This window comes from Eubalaena glacialis, chromosome 13 (assembly GCF_028564815.1).
Source record: "Eubalaena glacialis isolate mEubGla1 chromosome 13, mEubGla1.1.hap2.+ XY, whole genome shotgun sequence".
In the NCBI taxonomy this organism is placed as follows: domain Eukaryota; kingdom Metazoa; phylum Chordata; class Mammalia; order Artiodactyla; family Balaenidae; genus Eubalaena; species Eubalaena glacialis.
This window is the reverse complement of record NC_083728.1, coordinates 17,981,558-18,001,372: the sequence shown is the minus strand read 5'-3', so window position 1 is coordinate 18,001,372 and position 19,815 is coordinate 17,981,558. Positions and strand designations below refer to the sequence as shown.

General features: G+C 43.1%; 1 protein-coding gene across 1 annotated transcript in view; it reads right to left on the bottom strand.

Annotated features, from left to right (window-relative positions):
• PTPRT (protein tyrosine phosphatase receptor type T) overlaps window positions 1-19,815 on the bottom strand; it is a 776,285-nt gene that overhangs the window by 565,909 nt on the left and 190,561 nt on the right. Inside the window, exon 6 of the mRNA XM_061209812.1 lies at window positions 14,247-14,540. Within this exon, the coding sequence (XP_061065795.1) occupies window positions 14,247-14,540 (294 nt within the window). The remainder of the gene's footprint in view (window positions 1-14,246; window positions 14,541-19,815) is intronic.

Here is a 19,815-nt window from a genome sequence, read left to right as displayed (position 1 = left end):
TTGCCCAATCATTCTGAATCCTAAACTCCCCACAACACAGAATATCATTAATCTTGTTAGCCACACCTAATTGAGGATGCATGCGCATCCTTGCTTCAAACTTCTGGATGTACCAGCCAGACACGGAAGTGAAATGCACAAGGCTCTGTCCTCAGGGAGTTCAGAGTCTAGGACAGCTCAAGACAGTGGGATGGCCGTTAACTGCCTGACAGAGGCCTTTAGATGCCTAAACTGCCATGGCTTTGATTAAATGCTTTGGGGTGGGTGCAGTGGTCAAGGGCACATAACCATACCCACTGTAAAAGGCAATTATGGGTCACATTATTGACTTCTCCCTTGGGAGACTCCTCTGGGCTCAATTTTATTGTGCTTAGTTCATATGCCATCCTATATAATATAGTCTGGGCCAACTTTAAATGGATTTTCTGCTTAACCTTCAAATTCGAAAAAGGAATCAATTAATCAGAACTCCTGCCTCTCCCTGTGCCCCCCACCTTTCCCCCAAGCTATCAGGTTAATCCAAGATTCACAGCTCATTGAAACCTTCGACAGTAGCCAGAGGGCAGGAGTCAGAAGAGTTTGGGGTCAGGATGTTATTTCACAGCTATCCCAAGATCTGAGATATAGGGAAGGTCTCGTAACTCTTGAGAGCTTCCATGTCCCCTAGAGTAAAATGGTGGTGATTATCCCAGTTAGTCTCAGAGTCACGCTGAGGATCGATAATGTTTATAAAAGGCTCTAGAAAGATAGTACTGTAAAGGATTTACAAACACAGGTGGTATTAGCCACTTGGACAGGGCCTGGGGTTTTCCTCCCAAAATGAGTTTCCCGAACTGTGGTCTGGATGTCCGCCCGGCTATTACGCCAGGTCAGGAGATTCACAGTTAGGGGCCTCCTTTCTCTGATAGGCTTTCTTTTGCAAATCTTCTTTGGGTCAGGCTCCCAGCCTCCTTCCCTTCTCCATAAAGAATTCCCTCCTCCCTTCCCCAGTTCCTCATTGCTTGGGGCACTATAAGCTTATTCCACCAATGGTGCTGAGACAATAGGTCAAATGGTTATAAAGCAAGTTGAAACCTAACTGCGTCCCAAAGACCAACATAAACCCCATATTACTGAATGAGTTCAATGTAACACATGAAACTATTGGAAACACCAACTTGGTAATAGTTTTTATCTCTGATGGATGCCTTGTTGGGTCACTTAAGTTTTTGTCTGTGTATTTTTCTGCTTTTCCAAATTTTCTGCAGTGTAGCAGGTATATCTCCACAACATCCATGCATTCAACACCGATTTACTGAGTGCCTACTACGTGTCAGTCACGATTCCAGGCACTAGTGACCAGAACGGACGAAGCTAGAGTGTCCTTGGGGAAGCACAAAGTCTAATGGATGGGCATGCAATAAACAAACAGACACAAATAATTAGATAAACACAAACTGGGATAAGTTCTGTGAACAGTGTCATAAATTGTTCGAAAGGGGAGTGGGAAGGAGACTAATTTAGATTAGGGTGTCAAGTAAGGTCTCTCTGTGAAGTGACCTTTAAAGGGACATGCAAAGGAGGAGGATGAATGAGCTGGTGAAGAGTATGAGTGGGGAGAGAGTTCCAGGGAGAGGGCACAGCTTGGGCAAAGGCCCTGAGGCAGGAAAGAGGGTGGCCATGGTGTTTTTGAAGAACAGAAAAAAGACTTGAGGAACAGAAAAAAGACTAGCGTGGCAGCTGGCACACGTGAGCGAGGCAGAGGGAATGCAGAAGTGGAGGTTATGAAGAGACATGAATTAAAGCAGACTTGAAATATCACTTCATGCCTATGAAATGGACAAATTTTTAAAAGATGATAGTATATAATTTTGTCAAGGGTTACACTAAAAGTGCTCATATCATTAAAAAAAAATAGCATAATTATTTCATTGACAGCAATCTGTGAAATGTAGCAAAAGCCATAAGGACATCTTTACCTTTTAATACCTTACTCCTTGAAATTCAGCCTAGAACGTCATTCAAACAAAAGGTTACAAGGCAGGAAGATGGTGACATTTTGGAAACACCCAAATATCCAACAATACAGGAATTGTTAAGCAAATTTTGGCAATTAGACTCTATGGGACACTATGGAGCCATTAAAACAATGTTGAAAATTCCTTAAGAACATGTAAAATATTTACTTTATGGTGCTGAGTGACAGGCGGAGACATAGGACATGAGGCATAATTACATAAGAATGGGTTCAGTGATTGAAAAGGAATATGCACTAACAGAGAAATTAATTGGTATATGAGGTATATTTTCTATTTTCAAAAATTTGCTTTGCTGTAGATACTACATTATTTTTTTCAAGTACAAAGATGAAGAGGACCAAGGAGGAAGAACAGCAGCAGATACCACAGCAGCTGCAGCAACTGTACCTGCTTTTAGCCCTGGGCCCAGCTGGAAAAGGATTGGTGGGAAGAGTTACATGCTTCTAATGATTCAGGACATCCCCTGCTAGGGAAGTCTATAGGGTGGATGGACATCCACTCGTTGGTGGGTCCCCACAGACCTTCCAACGCCCCCTCTCAGCTCCTGCCACAGCTCCACTGAAGAAGCTCAAAATGACTGAGGGTCAAGCCAGTGGTGGGTATGATTTAGAAACCACCACTGACTGATGCTCTGGTTTCCCTGCTTTCTGGCATGCGCAGCCAATTCCTCCGCATCAAGCCAGGTTTGTGCTCCCTGATGCACATACTATTCCACTCTTAGTGTAATGAGGTCTCTGCATTTCAGAATGCCAGTGATGGGCAAGGCACCCTGGGATTTCCCCTGGCTCTGACATAATTTTGGCTGAGGGTGCACGCCAAGCTCTTGAAATTGTCGGCCCTCCCAGATCCCTTTGGGAACGCAGCAAGTGGCTACCCTTTGTCCCTTGGACCCACTGCAGTGAAGATCTTAGGGTTTACCGGTGAGGAGGGCCTGGGCAGGGAGAGAGAAAGAGAGCCTCTAGGCTGTTAAATTGCCTGAAGCTCCAATCTACTAAGCACCTACTAAGTTCTAGGTGTTGTACCACACACTTACAGTTATATAGCCAGGTGGGGTAAGAGCAGGGATTCGAGTCAGGCTTGATAGGCTCTAACCTCAGCCACTTCCTCATAAGCTTCACGACTTGCAACAAAGTACTTAACCTCTCTAAGCTTTGGTAGTGATGGTGCTGATGGTACGTACCTTCCTTTTTGGGGCTGCAAGCAGATTCACTGCAATATTAGCCATCATTAATATTAATGACCCTTATTTCTATCCAGTGAGATAAGCAGTATAATCCCCATTTAACAGATGGGTAAGCGGGATCAGAGAGGTTAAGCAAACTGCCCAAAGCTGTCTAGCATCCTAAGGGCAGAACCTGGATTCCAATTCAGATGGAGCTGTAGGCAGACTCCTCGTCTGACTACCCTTTTCTCCATCTGAGCAGAGAGTAAAGCTTGGTTTGCATCCCAGGGCTCAGCAAATGTGCAACTGTTCTCGCACCTTCCAAGAACGTCAGTGATTTACTAACTATGATAAAAATAATCTCTCACATTTATACAGAGTGCTTTAACATTTATAACAATCTTTCACATTCACATTTGACTTTAAGGGGGAAACCTGCTTTCAAGTTGTACAAATTTTATATAACATAGCAAAACAAAGAAAACATTTACAGTGACCCATAATCTCATTTACATATACATATTATATATACACACATACATACACATATATTTCTATAAATGTAAATATATACCATATATAGGGTATGTGTTGTCTGTATGTGTGCATGAGAGCACATAGACTAAAATACATTTTTTAAGGGAGGGTTGGTCCCATTAAAAGAAAGGCTTTGGTCTCGGTTAAGATCTCTTAGCTGCCCTCCCCACACTCCCCCTTTAATGTTCACCTCAATGCAAAAGATGTGCAAAGAGAGGACTGGACCTGAAGTTAGAGACCTCTCCGGAAATGAGATGAAGACTTTGCATCACCTGTAAGTGATCTGGGAGAGAGAGGAGAGAAAAACGGGAAAAATCCCTGCCCACTGAAAGGACTTTTAAGGCTGTGAAAGGATTTTGAGTTGTCTGCTGGGCAGCCCTGCAATGTCATCTCTTGCCTGTGCCCCTCCCCACCTCCCAAGCATCAAGAGAGGTACTGCTGCTGCAGGAAACAGCCTGGCGCTTGTGCAGCTTTGGGACAGTGGTAGAGAAGAGGGGCCAGTTTCACATCTGGCCCCATTAGCACAGCCAGGAAAGACAGAGTGATGTTCTGGAACTCAGAGCAGGCAGTGAACAGGGGACACAGGTGCTCCCCTGGGAATCTCCAGATGTCTTCCGGGCAGGATCGAACCAAGTGCAGGACCTGGAATGGGGGATTCTGCTCAATACTTTGTAGCTCTAACTGACAAATGGGCACCAGCTGAGATATGGCCTGTGTATTTATATTTCAAAAAATTGGGACAGTAATTACACATGTGGTTTTGTAAGCTTTTTTTTTTTTTTTTTTTAAACTTACCATAGCATGAACCCATGCCATTAGATATTCCCTGAAAACATGGTTTGTAATATTGGCATAGAATTCCACCGTGTGCATGCATAAAACTTTACTTAACTATGTTCCTATTGGGGCAGTTAAGTGATTTCCAAGTTTTTGCCTTTATAAATAATACAGTGATGACCTCCATGTATACAATTCTTTTTCAGCAGCTCTGATTATTTTGTTAGGAAAAAAATGAGCAAATTGTCCTCTAAATACACTGTGCCAGCTAACCCACCTGCAGAAATGCCTGCTTCCTTTGTCCTTGACAGTGCTGGTTATTATCACTTAAAAGTAGATATATTTTGGTAATCTTACAGGTTAAAATTAATTTATTTGATTATCTGTGACACTGGACATTTTAAATTTGTTTTTCACCATTCATATTTTGTTTGGCGGTTACCTATTTATACCTTTTAGCCCTTTCTAAAAAAAAAAATCAGTGTGATGACATTTTTATTGACTTATTAGAGCTCTTTATGTGTAAGAATATTATCCCTTTTTTCCCTATTTTGTCACATAGTTTTCCACACTCAGTTTACCTATTTGCTTTCTGAATTTTGTTAGTATAGCATTGGAGATTTTTCTTCTTCTTCCTTTTTTACATACTAAATTTGTAAGCCATGACTCAATGGTGGATGCATTTCCTTTTAATGAACTGTAATTCCTTCCTCATACAGAACAATATTTTCTTTATTTTCTTCTGGTTCTTCCTTTTTTCTGCTTTTAACTTCTTAATCGATCCAGAATTTATTTATTAGCATATCGTGATATCTATGCAATGCATTCTATTTCAATTCCAAATTATTAACCAATTACAGATATACTATGTTTATATGAATTCTCCATTCAAATAAACTTTGAAAGTCAGTTTCACTCTATGCTGGATTATTTTCTGGGCTTTCATTATTATAGCTATAATAAACGCAGATATTTCACAGTGAAATCCACCCCGCCCCCCCCCACCCCCGCCAAACCACCACTTTTCAAAGTGTTCTTCACTGCAGTCTCCTATATATTCTTTCAGATCAATTTTGAAATCACTCTGTCAAGTTCCAAAAAGAATCTCATTAGGGCTTTGATTGCAATTGTATTAAACCCATAAATTAATTTGGGGAGAACTGATATCTTCACAATATTAAACTTGCTAATCCAACAACATGATATATCTCTCCATTTATTCAGGTCTTGTTTTATCATTCTCGATAAAGTTTTGTGTGTGTGTTTTCGTATAGTTTCTGCACATTTCTTGGTTTTCTCCTAAGTATTTATATTTTAATTGCATTTGAGAATAGGATACATTTTATTATTTTTTTATAATGGTGATTACTGGCATATAGCTATTGATTTTTATTTATTTGCTTTGTGTCCGACCATAATACTGAAATCTCTTAGTAGTTCTGATGGCTTTTTTTTTTTTTTTTTTTGGTTTAGTTTATTCTCTTAGGCTTTGAGGCTATAAGAACATTTTCTGCTAGAAATAAGAAAGCGCCTTTCCATTCCTAGCTTACCCAGAATTCTGATCGGTAATGAAGGCTGAATTTTTTCAAATTACTTTTCAGTCTCCCCGGAGAAGATCAGATGGTTTTCATCTTTTGACCCACTGATACAAAGCATTAGACCAATAGTTTTTCTAATATCCAACTTTTTTCATCGGTGCATTTCTGATCATGGTGCCTTACGCTTTCATTATGATGCTGGATTTCAGGGGTCATATGAGGAAGAGCTGGAGCTTTGCAGCTTTGTAATTAAAAGTTCAATTCCCAGCTGGGCCACTTGGGCAGGTATATAGCCTTGGGTCAGTCACTTACCTTCCAGTCAGTGGAGGAAATTATACCCACCCTCCTAGTGCAAGAATTACAAGTAAAATAGTTGTTTGTAACAAGCTCAATACAATGGCCCTCGTGTACGGAAGATACTCAAGCTACCATACTCAAGGGTAGCTGCTGTTTTCATTACTATAATCATCCATTTTCTTTGTGCTGTTATTTCAAGATTTCCATCAGTACAGGAATGACTGACCTCCAATTTTAATATATTTGGGGGCCATGTCTTTAGTCCAGCTAGCTTGATAAACAAACAAACACTGTTAGCTTTTATTCTCATTAATACCTCTCTGTGGCTCACTTTTTCTTTAAACTCAACCTTCAAAGTTAGGAGGGATGGGGGAGTGTTTACCAGGGTGTGTTCTCTGACTTATGGTACTTCACCTCCCAGGTGGCCCTAGTTCTCTAGGGAGCAGAGGGTCGCAGAAAAATCTAAACGTAACAGGATGTTTAATAGGGCTTTTCTTGTCACTTTGGAATTTTACCCAAGGCTACAAAACCAAGAAGAGTAAGGAGTAAGCGCTGCCGCGTTCTACAGAGAACAGCTAAGACACTTCTAGATGTCCCTTCCAGAGACTGCTAAGAGGTGTCCAACTGGACCCTCACTCTTTGCTCTGATACCACGCTCAGCCCATCCAGTAAGGAGACTGTGCAGGCTGGGATGAAAGTCCCTGAGGTTGTGAATTGCAGGTGTAAAGTGAGAAAACTTTCTTTTCTCCTCCTCTTCCCTAAGCCAAGTGGGAGCGGGGTCTAAGGTAACCACTCGTAGGTACTATGTGTGCAGTGGGAGGGAGGGGAGAGGGTCCACAGGAAGAGGAGATGGACATCTCGTGCCCTAGCAGATGCTTGGCTCCTCTGCAGACACTTCTTGTCTCATGCAGCAGCTCCTGAACCAGGTGTGATGAGAAGAGGCCTTCCCTCCTCTTCACCCCCTTGGAGGTAACTCTCTCCAAGGTCCTACAGTCCGGGGAAGAAAGGAAGTGTCAAAGCAGCAGAGGCAACGGCGTGGGGAGGGAGGGGAAGTGAAGGACAGTCAGTGCCGCTTCCCCAAGTCATTTTGAGGAAGAGGTGGTCACAAACCCTCTTCTGCGGCTGCCTTCAGTCTGGGATCACGTGCACTGCTCTGGTGATAATGTCCCTTTGAGCATGGTATGGCCTGCATGGGAGACCTCTCCTCCCCTAGTTTCTCACAGTGTTCATGAGTTCTCCATGGGTCTTTAAATTTTGCTTTGATTCTGGGCGGAATGGTGATTCTACTTCTACTGGCTCATCTTGCTGTGTTTCCCTAAGATTTATGGATCATCCCACCAAGGTCATAGCAGGGCAGAGATAGGAGTTAGATGTCTGTGCTCATACCACCATCCTGCCCAGAAGGAAGTTTCCATTTACTTCTAATTCAGAGCCCTACGAGTTAAGCCAGGTTATGCCATCCCCACCTTACAGAGAGTGAAACTGAGGCTTACAGAAATGAAAAAAATAAAAATAAAAATAAAAGCCTCGCAATGCTAGTTACATAGCTCTGTTCTATTTTCTAGACCCTAAATTCCTCTTTCCCTCTCTCTATCCCTCCACTCTGCCCTAGAACTGCAAGCTAGACTAAAAACACACCAATCTGAGGATGCTCACTGCAGAGGGTCAGGACTCACCTCCACTCTCTGTCTGCCAAGGCCTCATTCCCACTAGCCTTGGCCTCCCAGAAGAGAGAAGGGTCTGGAAAACATGCTTCTCTCTCTTACTTAAGACTGGAGACGGAATCATAAAAGGACAATTCCCATCTCCCCCTCCCGCATTATCAAGTACCACTGCAGCCACCTCCAGGTCCTGCAGCCACACGTCAAAGACTCCGGAACACCTGCAGAGCCACTCATCAGAGCTTCTGCATGAATCCACCGCTGAGAAAGTAAAGAGAATAGCAACTGGAGAAATCCTTTACAGCAGGGCCCATGATGCTACAGTGAGGGGAATCTTCCCAGGCCTGAGATTATTTCTAAAAACCGTTCACTAAAAGGGGCTTCTATGTCCTGGGTTCTCTGCTAGGCAGATAACTTGTCTCACTGAAGCCTCACAACACAGTGGTATACTGTAATCTCTCACAAATGGAAGAAAAGAAACTGAGGCACCGACAGGAGAAGTAATTCACCCATGATCATCCAGCTAACAAGTGCCAGCTTGAAATAAAAATCAGAATCTTTTTAGCTCTAAAGCCCCTATTCTTTTCACTAAATTCTAATGACTACCCTCACTTCATTGAGCCCAGCAATTGGAATTTCTCTTTTTTATCCCCTTGGAGAAAAAAGCAGGGCAGACACATATCACTTCCAGTAGAAATCCATAAATATGTAAATAAAATATAATGTGCAATCGACCCTCAGGTGGAGGCAATAGGAAGAGAGCTCTCCAAATCAGCAGTGCATGTCGCGTATCTGGCTGTTATCAAGTCGCTTTTCACTTAGAGAGCCTGAACCCTGTGAGACCACAATGAAGTGGACTCCCAGGCAAGGGCCCTTTGATTTACAAGAGTAAGCAATCACAGGGGGATGTATGATCACTTGGCTTGCTGGATTGTTGAGTTGTGATCCCATAGCCATGATGTGAAGAGAGCCGCCCAGGGTCTGGCTGAAACACAGCTTTTGGGGAAAGAGATTTCTGGAGCATAAGAGAGAAAACTTTAGTTGCTATAGACCTGTTCTTGAGATATGGAGGAATAGGTCACCCGAGAGTAAAACCAGAATCCATAAGTGAGTGTTGCATGGAGGCAGACTTGGGTAAAAATGAGGGAGAGTTTCTGAGTGATCATTTTAAGACATCAACAAGCAGGTGCTCGGGCCATTCAAAGCGGTACCTGCAGAAAAGATGCAGGGCCAGGTTGGACCAGTATGGTGTCTGCACCTCTTATCTTCTCACCTGCCTTCCCCGCTTACTGACCTTGGGCCCCGTCGTCAATGCCATTGGCCTTGGTTCTCCTTGTGGTCTCCAGACAGTTGATGCAAAGAGCCTGCCTACTGCCCCCACTCTTTCAACCTAATGGATACTCTCTGCTCCTACCTAGGACCCCATCCAGAGTTTTATGATAACTAGGCTAACACTGGGTAGTGAATAATAATAACCGCCCAAGATCCCCAGCAGTGACCTGGTCTCCCATGGGAGAACATGAGCACCTCCATCGGAGGTGGCATTCACGGTGAGGCTGGATGGGCACCAGAGAGCCCTTCTAGGACCCAGCTCCTATTACTGGACATCTGCTATTGCGTTTGTGTCGGAGAAAACCACCTGTTGCTCTAGACCAGAAAATCTCTGAGAGTCCAGACTACAGTATGATCATCGTGTTCTGAAATGGCATTTCCCATGGGATGATGAAACACCACCAAAGAATATGGCCCACCCTTCCAAATGCCAGTCAGTGCAGAGAAGTGGACAAGCAAGACTTCCTGTTTTGATATCATTGCTCATAATCGTAACATCCATAACAATAATAGCAACAAATAATGGTTTGTTTCATTACAGGTTATCTAAAGAGCATTTTGAGCTTTTCAAAGCACTCTGATGTACATTATCGTGTTTGCTCCCCAGGCTTATATCTCAGGAAAGACGGCTCATGATTAAACTGACCAAAAGGAACAAAATGACGAATAGAAAAAAAAAAATGAATGGGGCATCTCAAGAGAACAGCGTGAAGAAAGAGAATTAAACTGCTTTCATTGGTACAAAGACGTCCTTTTGATTTTCAAATCCAGGTGCAACCAGGTAGTTCTCCTGGAAGAAGAAGAGGTAACGAATGTTCTGGTCTCTCCTGAGCTCCAGGTTGACCTATACCATCACCTGCTGTGCAGTGTCACCTCAAACACAACATATTCAAACCTGGGCTGGCTTTCTTGCCCCTAAAGTGTCTTCTGTGTTTTCCATCTCAGAAGATAGCTCCATCACTCATCTCCCAGGCATCCAAACCAGAAGCCTGGGAGTGTCATCTATGGCTCTCTTCTCTTATCCTCACATTACTAGGTTCCTATCTGATAAATCTGTCCAGGCTCTAGCTTAATTGGCTAAGGGTCCTGCTATGAACTCTAGACTACTGGCCTGGGATGCGGCACTATAGCTAAACTCTTGACAATCTCTCCCCTTAAGGGTTAGAACCTGCTCCCAGTGCCCCAAGAATCTACCTAGTGACCTGGCAGACCTGGCAGAACCAGAATCATCGCCACCTGCCCTTGCTGAATTGGGCCTCCTGGCATCTTCCTGATACCTGAGCTTGTAGCTTCCAGTTGCATGCCGCTGCCACCAGTACCTAGCACAGAGCTGGGCACATGGAAGGGACTCAGTAGATGTATGATGAACAGGACTATAGCTGCAGTGCATGGAGGCTATTCATGCTCAGCTTGTCTCCATAGTTACCAGTCTCTTTATCACTCAGTCCCACCCTCAAGAGAACATTTGCGGAGGAAACGCCATCAAACCATGTGATGGAGAGTTCCTTAGGCCAAGAGATTTAGCTGTGAGAAGGTAACTGACTTGTGAGCTTCATCTGATGATTCTGTGCCTCAGTTTTTTCCCATCTACGTCTCAGAACTGCCTCAAGGATCAAGCAATATAATGGGCATACTACCAAAGTGGCATCTGGGTGTGACACTATATCAGCGGTTCTTAAATGTGGGTGTGCGTCAGCATCCCTCAGAGAGCTCCTTATAGCACAGATCTCTAGCCTCCATCCCCAGAATTTCTGATTCACTAGGTCAGGGAACAGGGCCTGAGAATTTGCATTTCTAACAAGTCCCCAGGTGATGCCAATGCTCTTCGTCCAGGGACAAAACTTTGAAATCCACTGCTCGAGATCATTTTAACAGCATTGCTCTTTCCACGCCAAACTTGTTTTTCTCCACAAAGTGTGCTATTTCAATACTTGACTTTATGCTTTACTCTCTTTGCTGTTTTGTTGGAATCTTAACCCAGTCTGTAAATTCCTCTGGGCAGAAATTATACCTTCCACACGCCACACTCTCTCATTTTCTGTTTTGTAAAATAATGAGTACATTTCCAGTATGATTAATAATAGAATAGAGAAAGGGGGAAAAAACTCAGACTACCAACCCCAATAAACAGCCTCCACAAATGGATATCAGCCCTGGAATTCTCTTAAAAATTAATTATGAGGCAAAGAACATTCTACTATCAGTAGCAATGTGGAAAAGAAGATTACCTCTTTGATGACACATTTTGTAAAATGTGGGTTATTCAAGATTTTAGGCATAACTTACTTAAAAATCAATATTTTTTGAAATATAAAACCACAAACAGCATTTTCAACTCACAATTTTTATAGTGATAGTCAGACAATCATGCTTTCAACACGTAAAATCCATTACACAGCCATGGCAACAGTTTGCAATAGATTGTAAATTTTTATTGAGATGATCATCTTGCGATTGAATTTCAAAATGCATTATATGATCATCAGCAAATAAGTCCATGGGGGCTGCTAAAGTACTTTGAATATCATTTATAAAGATCAAAAACCCTGGAAACCCTGTAGAAAGAGAAAAGTCTCATCGGCAGGATCAAATCAATTATTTTTATGGATGAATACTGAATTGCAAAGCTGAAATAAGGCATTACCTGGTTTAATAACATATCCTTACGTCTCTTTAAAGTAGTAAGTTTTATAATCAGGTTTCAATGAGGAATTTTACCAAAGGCCTGTTTTTGAAACTAATCAAGAAAATGGCATCTCCGTTCATCGTGGTGGTTCAATAACATTCAAAGGAATATTCCCAAGCAAAGGAAATACTCACTAACTTTGGGTTACATGCTACCAAGACGCACCACTGAGATATTTAAGAATGGTTACAGTCAATTCTGCTATAACGCTTATTTTGAAAATGCAAATGTCTTCCAACACGATTGATATATTAGGGAACAATGTGAGCATAACATGAATTTCACATTTGCTATGTGAGATTTTGTACACAGAAACACTAGTGAAGCAGAAAACCGCACCCAGCTGGACTGAGTCACGCAGGAACACACAAGACGCACCCACCTCAAACATCTACCTGCTTCCTTCGTTCACTGTGTGTGTTACAAGCCGCATTGATCCACACATGGTGTCACAACTTACTGCCACTTTCAGACAGCCCTCCTCCACCACTGCACAGTAGCTCATGGGCTGCAGCCTTTCTGATACCCACTTCCACAGGCAAACTCCAGGACCTTTCACGGTAACACTCCATTTGTAGTACAGTATTTATGCGTATCTTAGCCATTAACACGTGTACAGTTGTGCTGCCATTTTTACTAGGTTCCTCTCTTTTTGGTGTGTCACTGATGAGTGCTGTGCCCCAGCCCCATTTTCCCCCATAAGCCCAGTGGTTTTTACTGCATAACTTTGAATAGTGCAATGATTTTTAGGCACACGTATGTTGCATTACAGCAGAACTGACTGTGTTTTACTTTTTTGTTCCATGGAAGTCACTGTGCTGATGGGTCCTTCTCTCCCCACCCACAAGCCATCAGGGATTCCTTTTCCCTCAGAAGTCAATGGCTCATGCTGCCACTTCCCTGGTCCCCCACTGGAGCACCCCCAACTCTGTACACCACACGATCAAGGGCATTCGAGTCAGGAAACCTGAGGGCAAATCCTGAGTGTGCTGCTGGCCAATGCTATGACTTTGGATAAAATTTTTAAAAATATTGAGTCTCTATTCTTTCATTTATATATGAGATAAAAGTACTTACATCAAATGGTTACTTAGGAAAAATGAGATAAAATAATGTGATTTGCAGCAACAAACAAACAAACAAACAAACCCATAAAACACTGAGTCCTTTTAATTTCTTGAGTTGCATCTGAAGCCAGAACATCTCAGGGGTACAGTCAGGGGTACAATCCCAAACAATACCCCTTATTAGAAACACCACAGAAGCCTAGAGCTCTTGGCGATAGATACAAAGAACACTCCCAGACATAGTCTTAGTTAGCAAACTCTTTAGCAGCATCCAGGAACCTCAGAGAAACCGTTGGAGCCTGGCTGGAGGGAACACTGAGCCAGGAGCCTGTAGGGACGTAGAATGCAAAGGACCGTTGGACAGAGAGTCTCAGCCCAGACTCCTAAATAGGTGCCAGAAACCCCCAAGGGACACAGAGGTGGGAGGCTCTCAGGAACTAAGGCATTTCCAGAATCCACTGAGAGACACTTTCAGAGCCAGGAGGCACTCAAGATGTAGCTGGCACCAGGAGCCCCTCAGAGACAGAACTAGAACCAGGAGCCCTCAGGGACATTGTCAAAACCAAGAGTTCATTAGGGTCAGAGGCCCAGCCCAGAGATCCTCAGGGACAAAAATAAAATCAGGAACACCTTACATATGCAACAAGAATCAGAAGCACTCAGAGACATAGACCAAATGAAGCCTCAGGTCACATGGTCAGAGCCAGGAGCCCCCAGAGATACAACCAGAGCCTGGAACCTTCGGAGACACAGCCAGGAGCTCTCAGAGAAGCAGGCCCAGGAGCCCTCAGAGAAACAAGGCCAGGAGCCCTCAGAGACACAGAATCAAGAGCCCTCAGAGGCAATGTCAGCACTAGGAAGGCTCAGACACACCAGTGGCGCCGGAAGCCCTTGGAGAAAGGGAACCAGTGTCCCGGGAAACACTTTCAGGATCAGGAACCCCTCCATGACACAGCTAGAGTCAGGTGGTTCTTAAACTCCCAGTCAAAGCCAAGAGGTCCCCAGAGATGCCTCTGGAGCCTCTAAGGCAAGACCAAAACTCTGTGTTTTTTTTTTTTTTATCACAACAGGAAACACACTCATACCAAAGTTGAGGAATGACTGTCACAGGAGCAATCACTCCCAGCAACTGCCGAACCTCTCAAAACGGAGTCAGGAAGAAGGGTCCTACCTGCACACTTGGTTCTGGTGGTGAGGGGAGGCCCTGGTGGTCCCGTGCCCCCTTCCCCTGGTCGCGTGAGCAGGACCCGGATCTCATACTCCACATCGGGGTCCAGATGCCACAGCTTATAGTTGGGAGAGTCGACGATGTGGGTCTCTGCCCAGGTGCCGGTGGTGGTGCGATACTCCACTTCCTTCAGGATGATGGGGCCGTCTCCAATGATGGAGTTGGCATTCGGCTTGATCCACAGGTATGTGGCCCCCACGGCCAGCAGCTCTGGGGGGGCGATGGGCGTGGGAGGCTCTGAAAGACAGGAATCAGCAAAGGGATGTCAGACCCAAAAGGTTTGTAGAGCAGACTCCAAACATGTGAGGACAAAGGACAGAATTCTGGACAGCCATAGAAAACAGCCCAAATCCCTTTCTCAACCCATTCACGACCTACTTTAATTAAATAATTGTATGTAAATACCTGAATCAGTATATCTTAAGTAACTATATTCAACACCTATTGTATCTCCTTCATTTAAAGAAAGGAAAGAATGATGGCCATTGTGAGGAAAAGATTTTTTCTTGAACACGGCAAAGCTGCCTGGGGTAATAGTCTCTTTTCTAACCTCAAATGAGAACCAGGAGAGTCAGGAGTTTACAAACATTTCTTTTATAGGAACACATAGATTGTTAGTGGATGTTCTTCCAAATAGTGATAGGAGCCTAAGTAGCAAAGGGATGATGGCATAGCAGGAATTCCGCTTCTTCCTCAACCCTAGCAATTTCCTCCAGCAGAGAGAGGGGCACTGGCCACAGTGACCCAAGTGGGAATCAAGGGTCAAGGGAAAAGTCATGCGGAATAATCTTGGATCTCCTATGTGTTGCCATCTCTCTTCCATTAAGTTCTACAACTTCAGCTAAACAGACCAGAATTTCAGCAAGCATTAATGGTGGCCTCTTTCTGGCAATTTTTAGCTCACTGGCAAATTATCATTTACTTTATCCTTATTTACCAGAAAATCTCACCTGCATCACTTTGTGTAATTCTTGGGACATTATCACCTCCGTTTTAATGAATTAAAAAACTGAGAACCCAAGTGATCAGATCACCTAACCAAGATAGTGGAGCAGGTAAGGCAGGATGGAACCCACATCTGATGCCTTTCAAGACCAGCTCTCCCTTTGGAAAGCTGTTTGCCTCTCGATACCCATTTTCTACAGATCAATGTGGATATATTTATTTTTATTTGTAGCAAAAAATGGCAGCGGGACAACAATAAAGAAGTGAGAAGAAAGAGGAAATAGGCCCCCTTCCCTACCACCCAATATAACCACCATTTTTATTTCTCCATGTTCCATTCCAATTTCTATGCGTATACTTAAACCATTTTTTTGTGGTTACAGTAACACATAGACCCAATGTAGATTTTCTTTCCTTCCCTCACTTACTAGATCCAAAGGACTTTGTTTATATACTATGTGGATTTTACCATCACTGTCTTTAATAGTGATAGAACAGTCCATCAGATAATTCCACTAATTATTCTCCGATTGTTGGGCACATGAGTTGTTTGCTGCAATGAACATCTTTGTGCAAATGATTCCACTCCATCTCGTCTCATATTTTCCTAGGACCAACTTCTAGGAAGGGGATTATCTATCAAAGGGTATGAACAAGTTATTGATTCTTGGAGTAGAACTAGGAAGTGAAGGGTGGGGAAGGCATTTGGGGGTGGAGTACAACGTAGCTGTGCTCAAGAACTTTTGGAGAGCCTCTGAGCTATTCAGGTGGCTAAGGCAGGTATGGGTTTCAGTTTGGAACTCAGGTGAGAGCTCTGGGATAGATAGGGCTCATTCAGTGTTTTCTTTCTAATTAATTATCTAGCAACAAAGATTCTCCAGAAAGAGAATAATCATTATGAAGCAGAGGTGGACAATATTTTCTCAATGTGACTCGAAGCAAATCTTCAGGGACAAGTTCAGATTGCCTCTATTATAGCCTGCCATTTGGTCAGAGAAGGAAGTTAAGCAGATTAGTCAAGCTAGATGCTTTTCTTTACAAAGCCATGGAGGTTATTACTCAAGGCCTTGTTATCTCAAAGGTGTTTGCAAATTGATTTTTGGATAATTTGTTCCAGGTAGAGAAGTTAAGTTGGCAGGCAGATAATTTCTGGGCTCATCCTTTGTGCATTTTAAATATATAGACCCTTTGATCACCATTATCAACTCTCCAGAGTTCCCATCAGTCTCCAATGAGGCCCCACGGGTGATATTTTATAGCTCTGTGATGACTCTGTCCAATTCCTTAGTATAATTATTCACAGACCAGCCCTAGACAGAATTAAGATCAGCAGGCTTTAATACTTTAAGGCTTGAGCAAGTGGCTACATTAAACTCTCTTCCACTGACTTTCCACAATGGTTTCTGCTCTCCTATTTCAGGCATTAGCAGTAAATTGCTGACCACCAGAAAGAAAATAAAGTATCAATCTTTCCAAATGTTTAGTCCCCTTTCATGTATTTCTGAAGGTAGGTGCAAGTATAGTAGCCAACATTGCCTCGAGGATATAAATGTCTCCATCTCAAATGACAAACTAGTTTACACGTCCATGTGCAGACTGTCCTTCCGCCGGACCCCTCAAGAATTGTCATGAAGTACGTCCTAGTGTTTCCTGTACTTGGCACCAAGAGGCCATCAGATTATTCTTGTTATTTCTGTTTTTAGTAATTTATAGATTTATAAATGGCATTCTTTAGAAGCCACATGTACTAGTGGTTCAAAGAGAAAAAAGCAGGAATGAGACACAGAATGACTTTTTTTGGTAGGTACCACCTTTTTAAATAATGCACAGAAAGACCGTGTTTATCTGTATCAGTTGTCCTGAGATGAACTGTTCAGACGGACAGTGCAAGAACTCTATGAAGACATCTAATCCAACCACCAGAGTCATCAGACAGGAAACCAAGGACCAGGGAGAGCCCATGAAGCTAGAAGGAGGTGTAGGCAGCTTTGGAACTCAGGGCCCAGGTAGCACTCCCGCCCATCGTTTTCTCCTCTTGTACTTGAGATGTTTAAGCAATTAATCAGAAAGATCATTGAAGGAAGTCTATAAGAGTAGTCTTTAACTTTGGGGGATACAAAGGACCTTATGAAAATGTGGTGAGAAGTTCCAGACTTTCCCCAGGAAAATGCACATAAGCCTACTACCTAGAGTTCTGTACATCATTTCAGGAATTCATGAACCCTTTTGAAGCCCCTACATGAACGCTTGAAGAGTCTATGCTGAAAATAAAGGAAATCCACAGAGATTCTAATGACAGCCCACATGCCCCTAATAGCTGACACTTCTCTGGGACCCTGACCCTTTGTTGCAGGGGCTAAAGGCTGGGAACACAATCATGTAAGGAAATGGAACTTGATGTAGGGATCATAGACCTAGTACTTCCAGGCTCCAGGTTCGTAAGCGTTTGGGTGAAAATAAACATGCTAAGATTTCCCCAGGACAACGCCAAGTAAATGTCTAGGTTCCCATGACTATGACCCACCCAGCACATTCATAGATTCAACATCTGGGCTAAAACATTTGAAGGAAAAAAACATGATTCTACCCATTTAATGTTATAACTTAGGTAGAAATCTTCCACAGAGGCTGTCTTAGTAGCTTGGGTTGCTATAGCAAAATACCATAGACTGGGTGGCTTACACAACAGACATGTATTTCTCACAGTTCTGGAGGCTGAGAAGTCCAAGGTCAAGGTTCCAACAGATTCAGTGTCTGGTGAGGACCTTCTTCTTGGTTTGCAGACAGCTGCCTTCTTGCTGTGTCCTCACATGGTGCTGGGCTCTTCCTCTTCTTACAAGGGGATTAATTCCATAATGGGGACTCTGCACACATGACCACATCTAAACCTAATCAGCTCCCAAAGGCCCAACTCCTAATACCATCACATTGGGATGAGGGCTTCAACATATGAATGGGCACAGGCCATGTTTTCAAATCCATCCTTCTCTGCATGAAGGGCTTTGTCTAATCGTGGGGTCTCGAGATGAACAACCTGGCAGAGAGAAACTCCCTGTGAAAGAAACCCCAACTAGTGTGCACTCTGTGCCTCTCATGTGCCACACAGAGTGCTGAGTGTGTGCAATTTAGTGGTGAAAAGAAATACAGGTTGTCTGTACCCATGGACTCACGGGGTAAGGCAGCCAATTAAAGAGGCATTGACAATAACGTGGAATGAGAGTCATGATGGGGTGACAGGAACAGTTATGAGGCCTGTGAAGGGGCCTAATCTAGTCGAGAGCTTAGGGAAGCTCTTGCAGAGAACATCTGGGCATGATCTATGGGGCCAGAAATTCACATTAAGTCTGTGAGCAAAGAGACTGTCCTAGGAATCCTGTAGTTCTGAGTTGCTTGGTAAGGTACCACCCAGAGCCAGACTGGTAAACAATTTTTAAAAACTATGTACTCTGCACACCTATTAATTCACTCATTATATAAACATCAAGTATCTGCTTCATGTCACACTCAGTCCTAGCCACTGAGGATACAGCAGTAGACAAAACAGACACAGTCCTGGTTGCCAGGAGCTCACATTCCAGCTTTCGCTCAAGGACTGAGAGAAAGAGGAATAAGGAGAGAAAGAAGTTAATTGAGAAGCTGCTGAAGAGGAGAAAATCATAGGACAAGCCAGGCCTAGGTTGATGCTTATGGATCAATCAACTGATACACGTACATACAACAGAATACTATGCAGCAAGGGAAAGGGAACAAACAACTGATACTCACCATGGACAAATCTCAAAAGAAAATTATGTTGTGCAAAAGAAGACAAAAAAGAAGAATGCATAATGATTCCATTTATATGAAAAGTTCAAGAACAGGCAAAACTGATCTATGGCGATAAAAGCCAGAATTACAGTTACCTGTGGGAATAGGTACTGACTTGGACGAGGCATAATGGAACTTTTGGGGGTGTTAAAATGTACTACACATTGATTTGCGTGATTAAATAATAACAACCAGAACCGTGTTAACGCTGGTGGAGTGATTTCCTGGAAGGACGCGTAAGAAAACTTTCTGGGGTGATAAAAATTTCCTTATCTTGACTAGAATTGTGTAAGACTCATCAAACTGTACACTTAAAATATAGGTATTTCACTGTATGTAAATGATACCTAAATAAAAGTCGAAGGAAAACAAACAAAAATATGGCTTGCCTGTAACCCAGCAAAATTAAGAAGAATGCCACAAAACCTTACTTGGAACTGAACCCCAGAATATTTGAAGGGAATGAGCCTTTCATCGCGTATCATTTCTGTCCACACAATTCCATCAGCATCATCAGATGCTTGATTGCCGTGAGCCTTCTTAACAAGAGGTTGTTCAGGCACACATCGGTTCTCATTCGTGAGTCCTTCCACATATGAAATGACCAAGCCCTCTCTTTACCTGGTCCCACACCAGCAGCTGTGTGGAGCCAGGAGGAAGTGTTTGACATTTGATGGCCCTCTCTGCTGACAAAGGTTGGAACCAAATCAAGAGGGAGGGAGCCTGGTTTTCAGGGAGATGAGATCTGAGTTGGGAGATG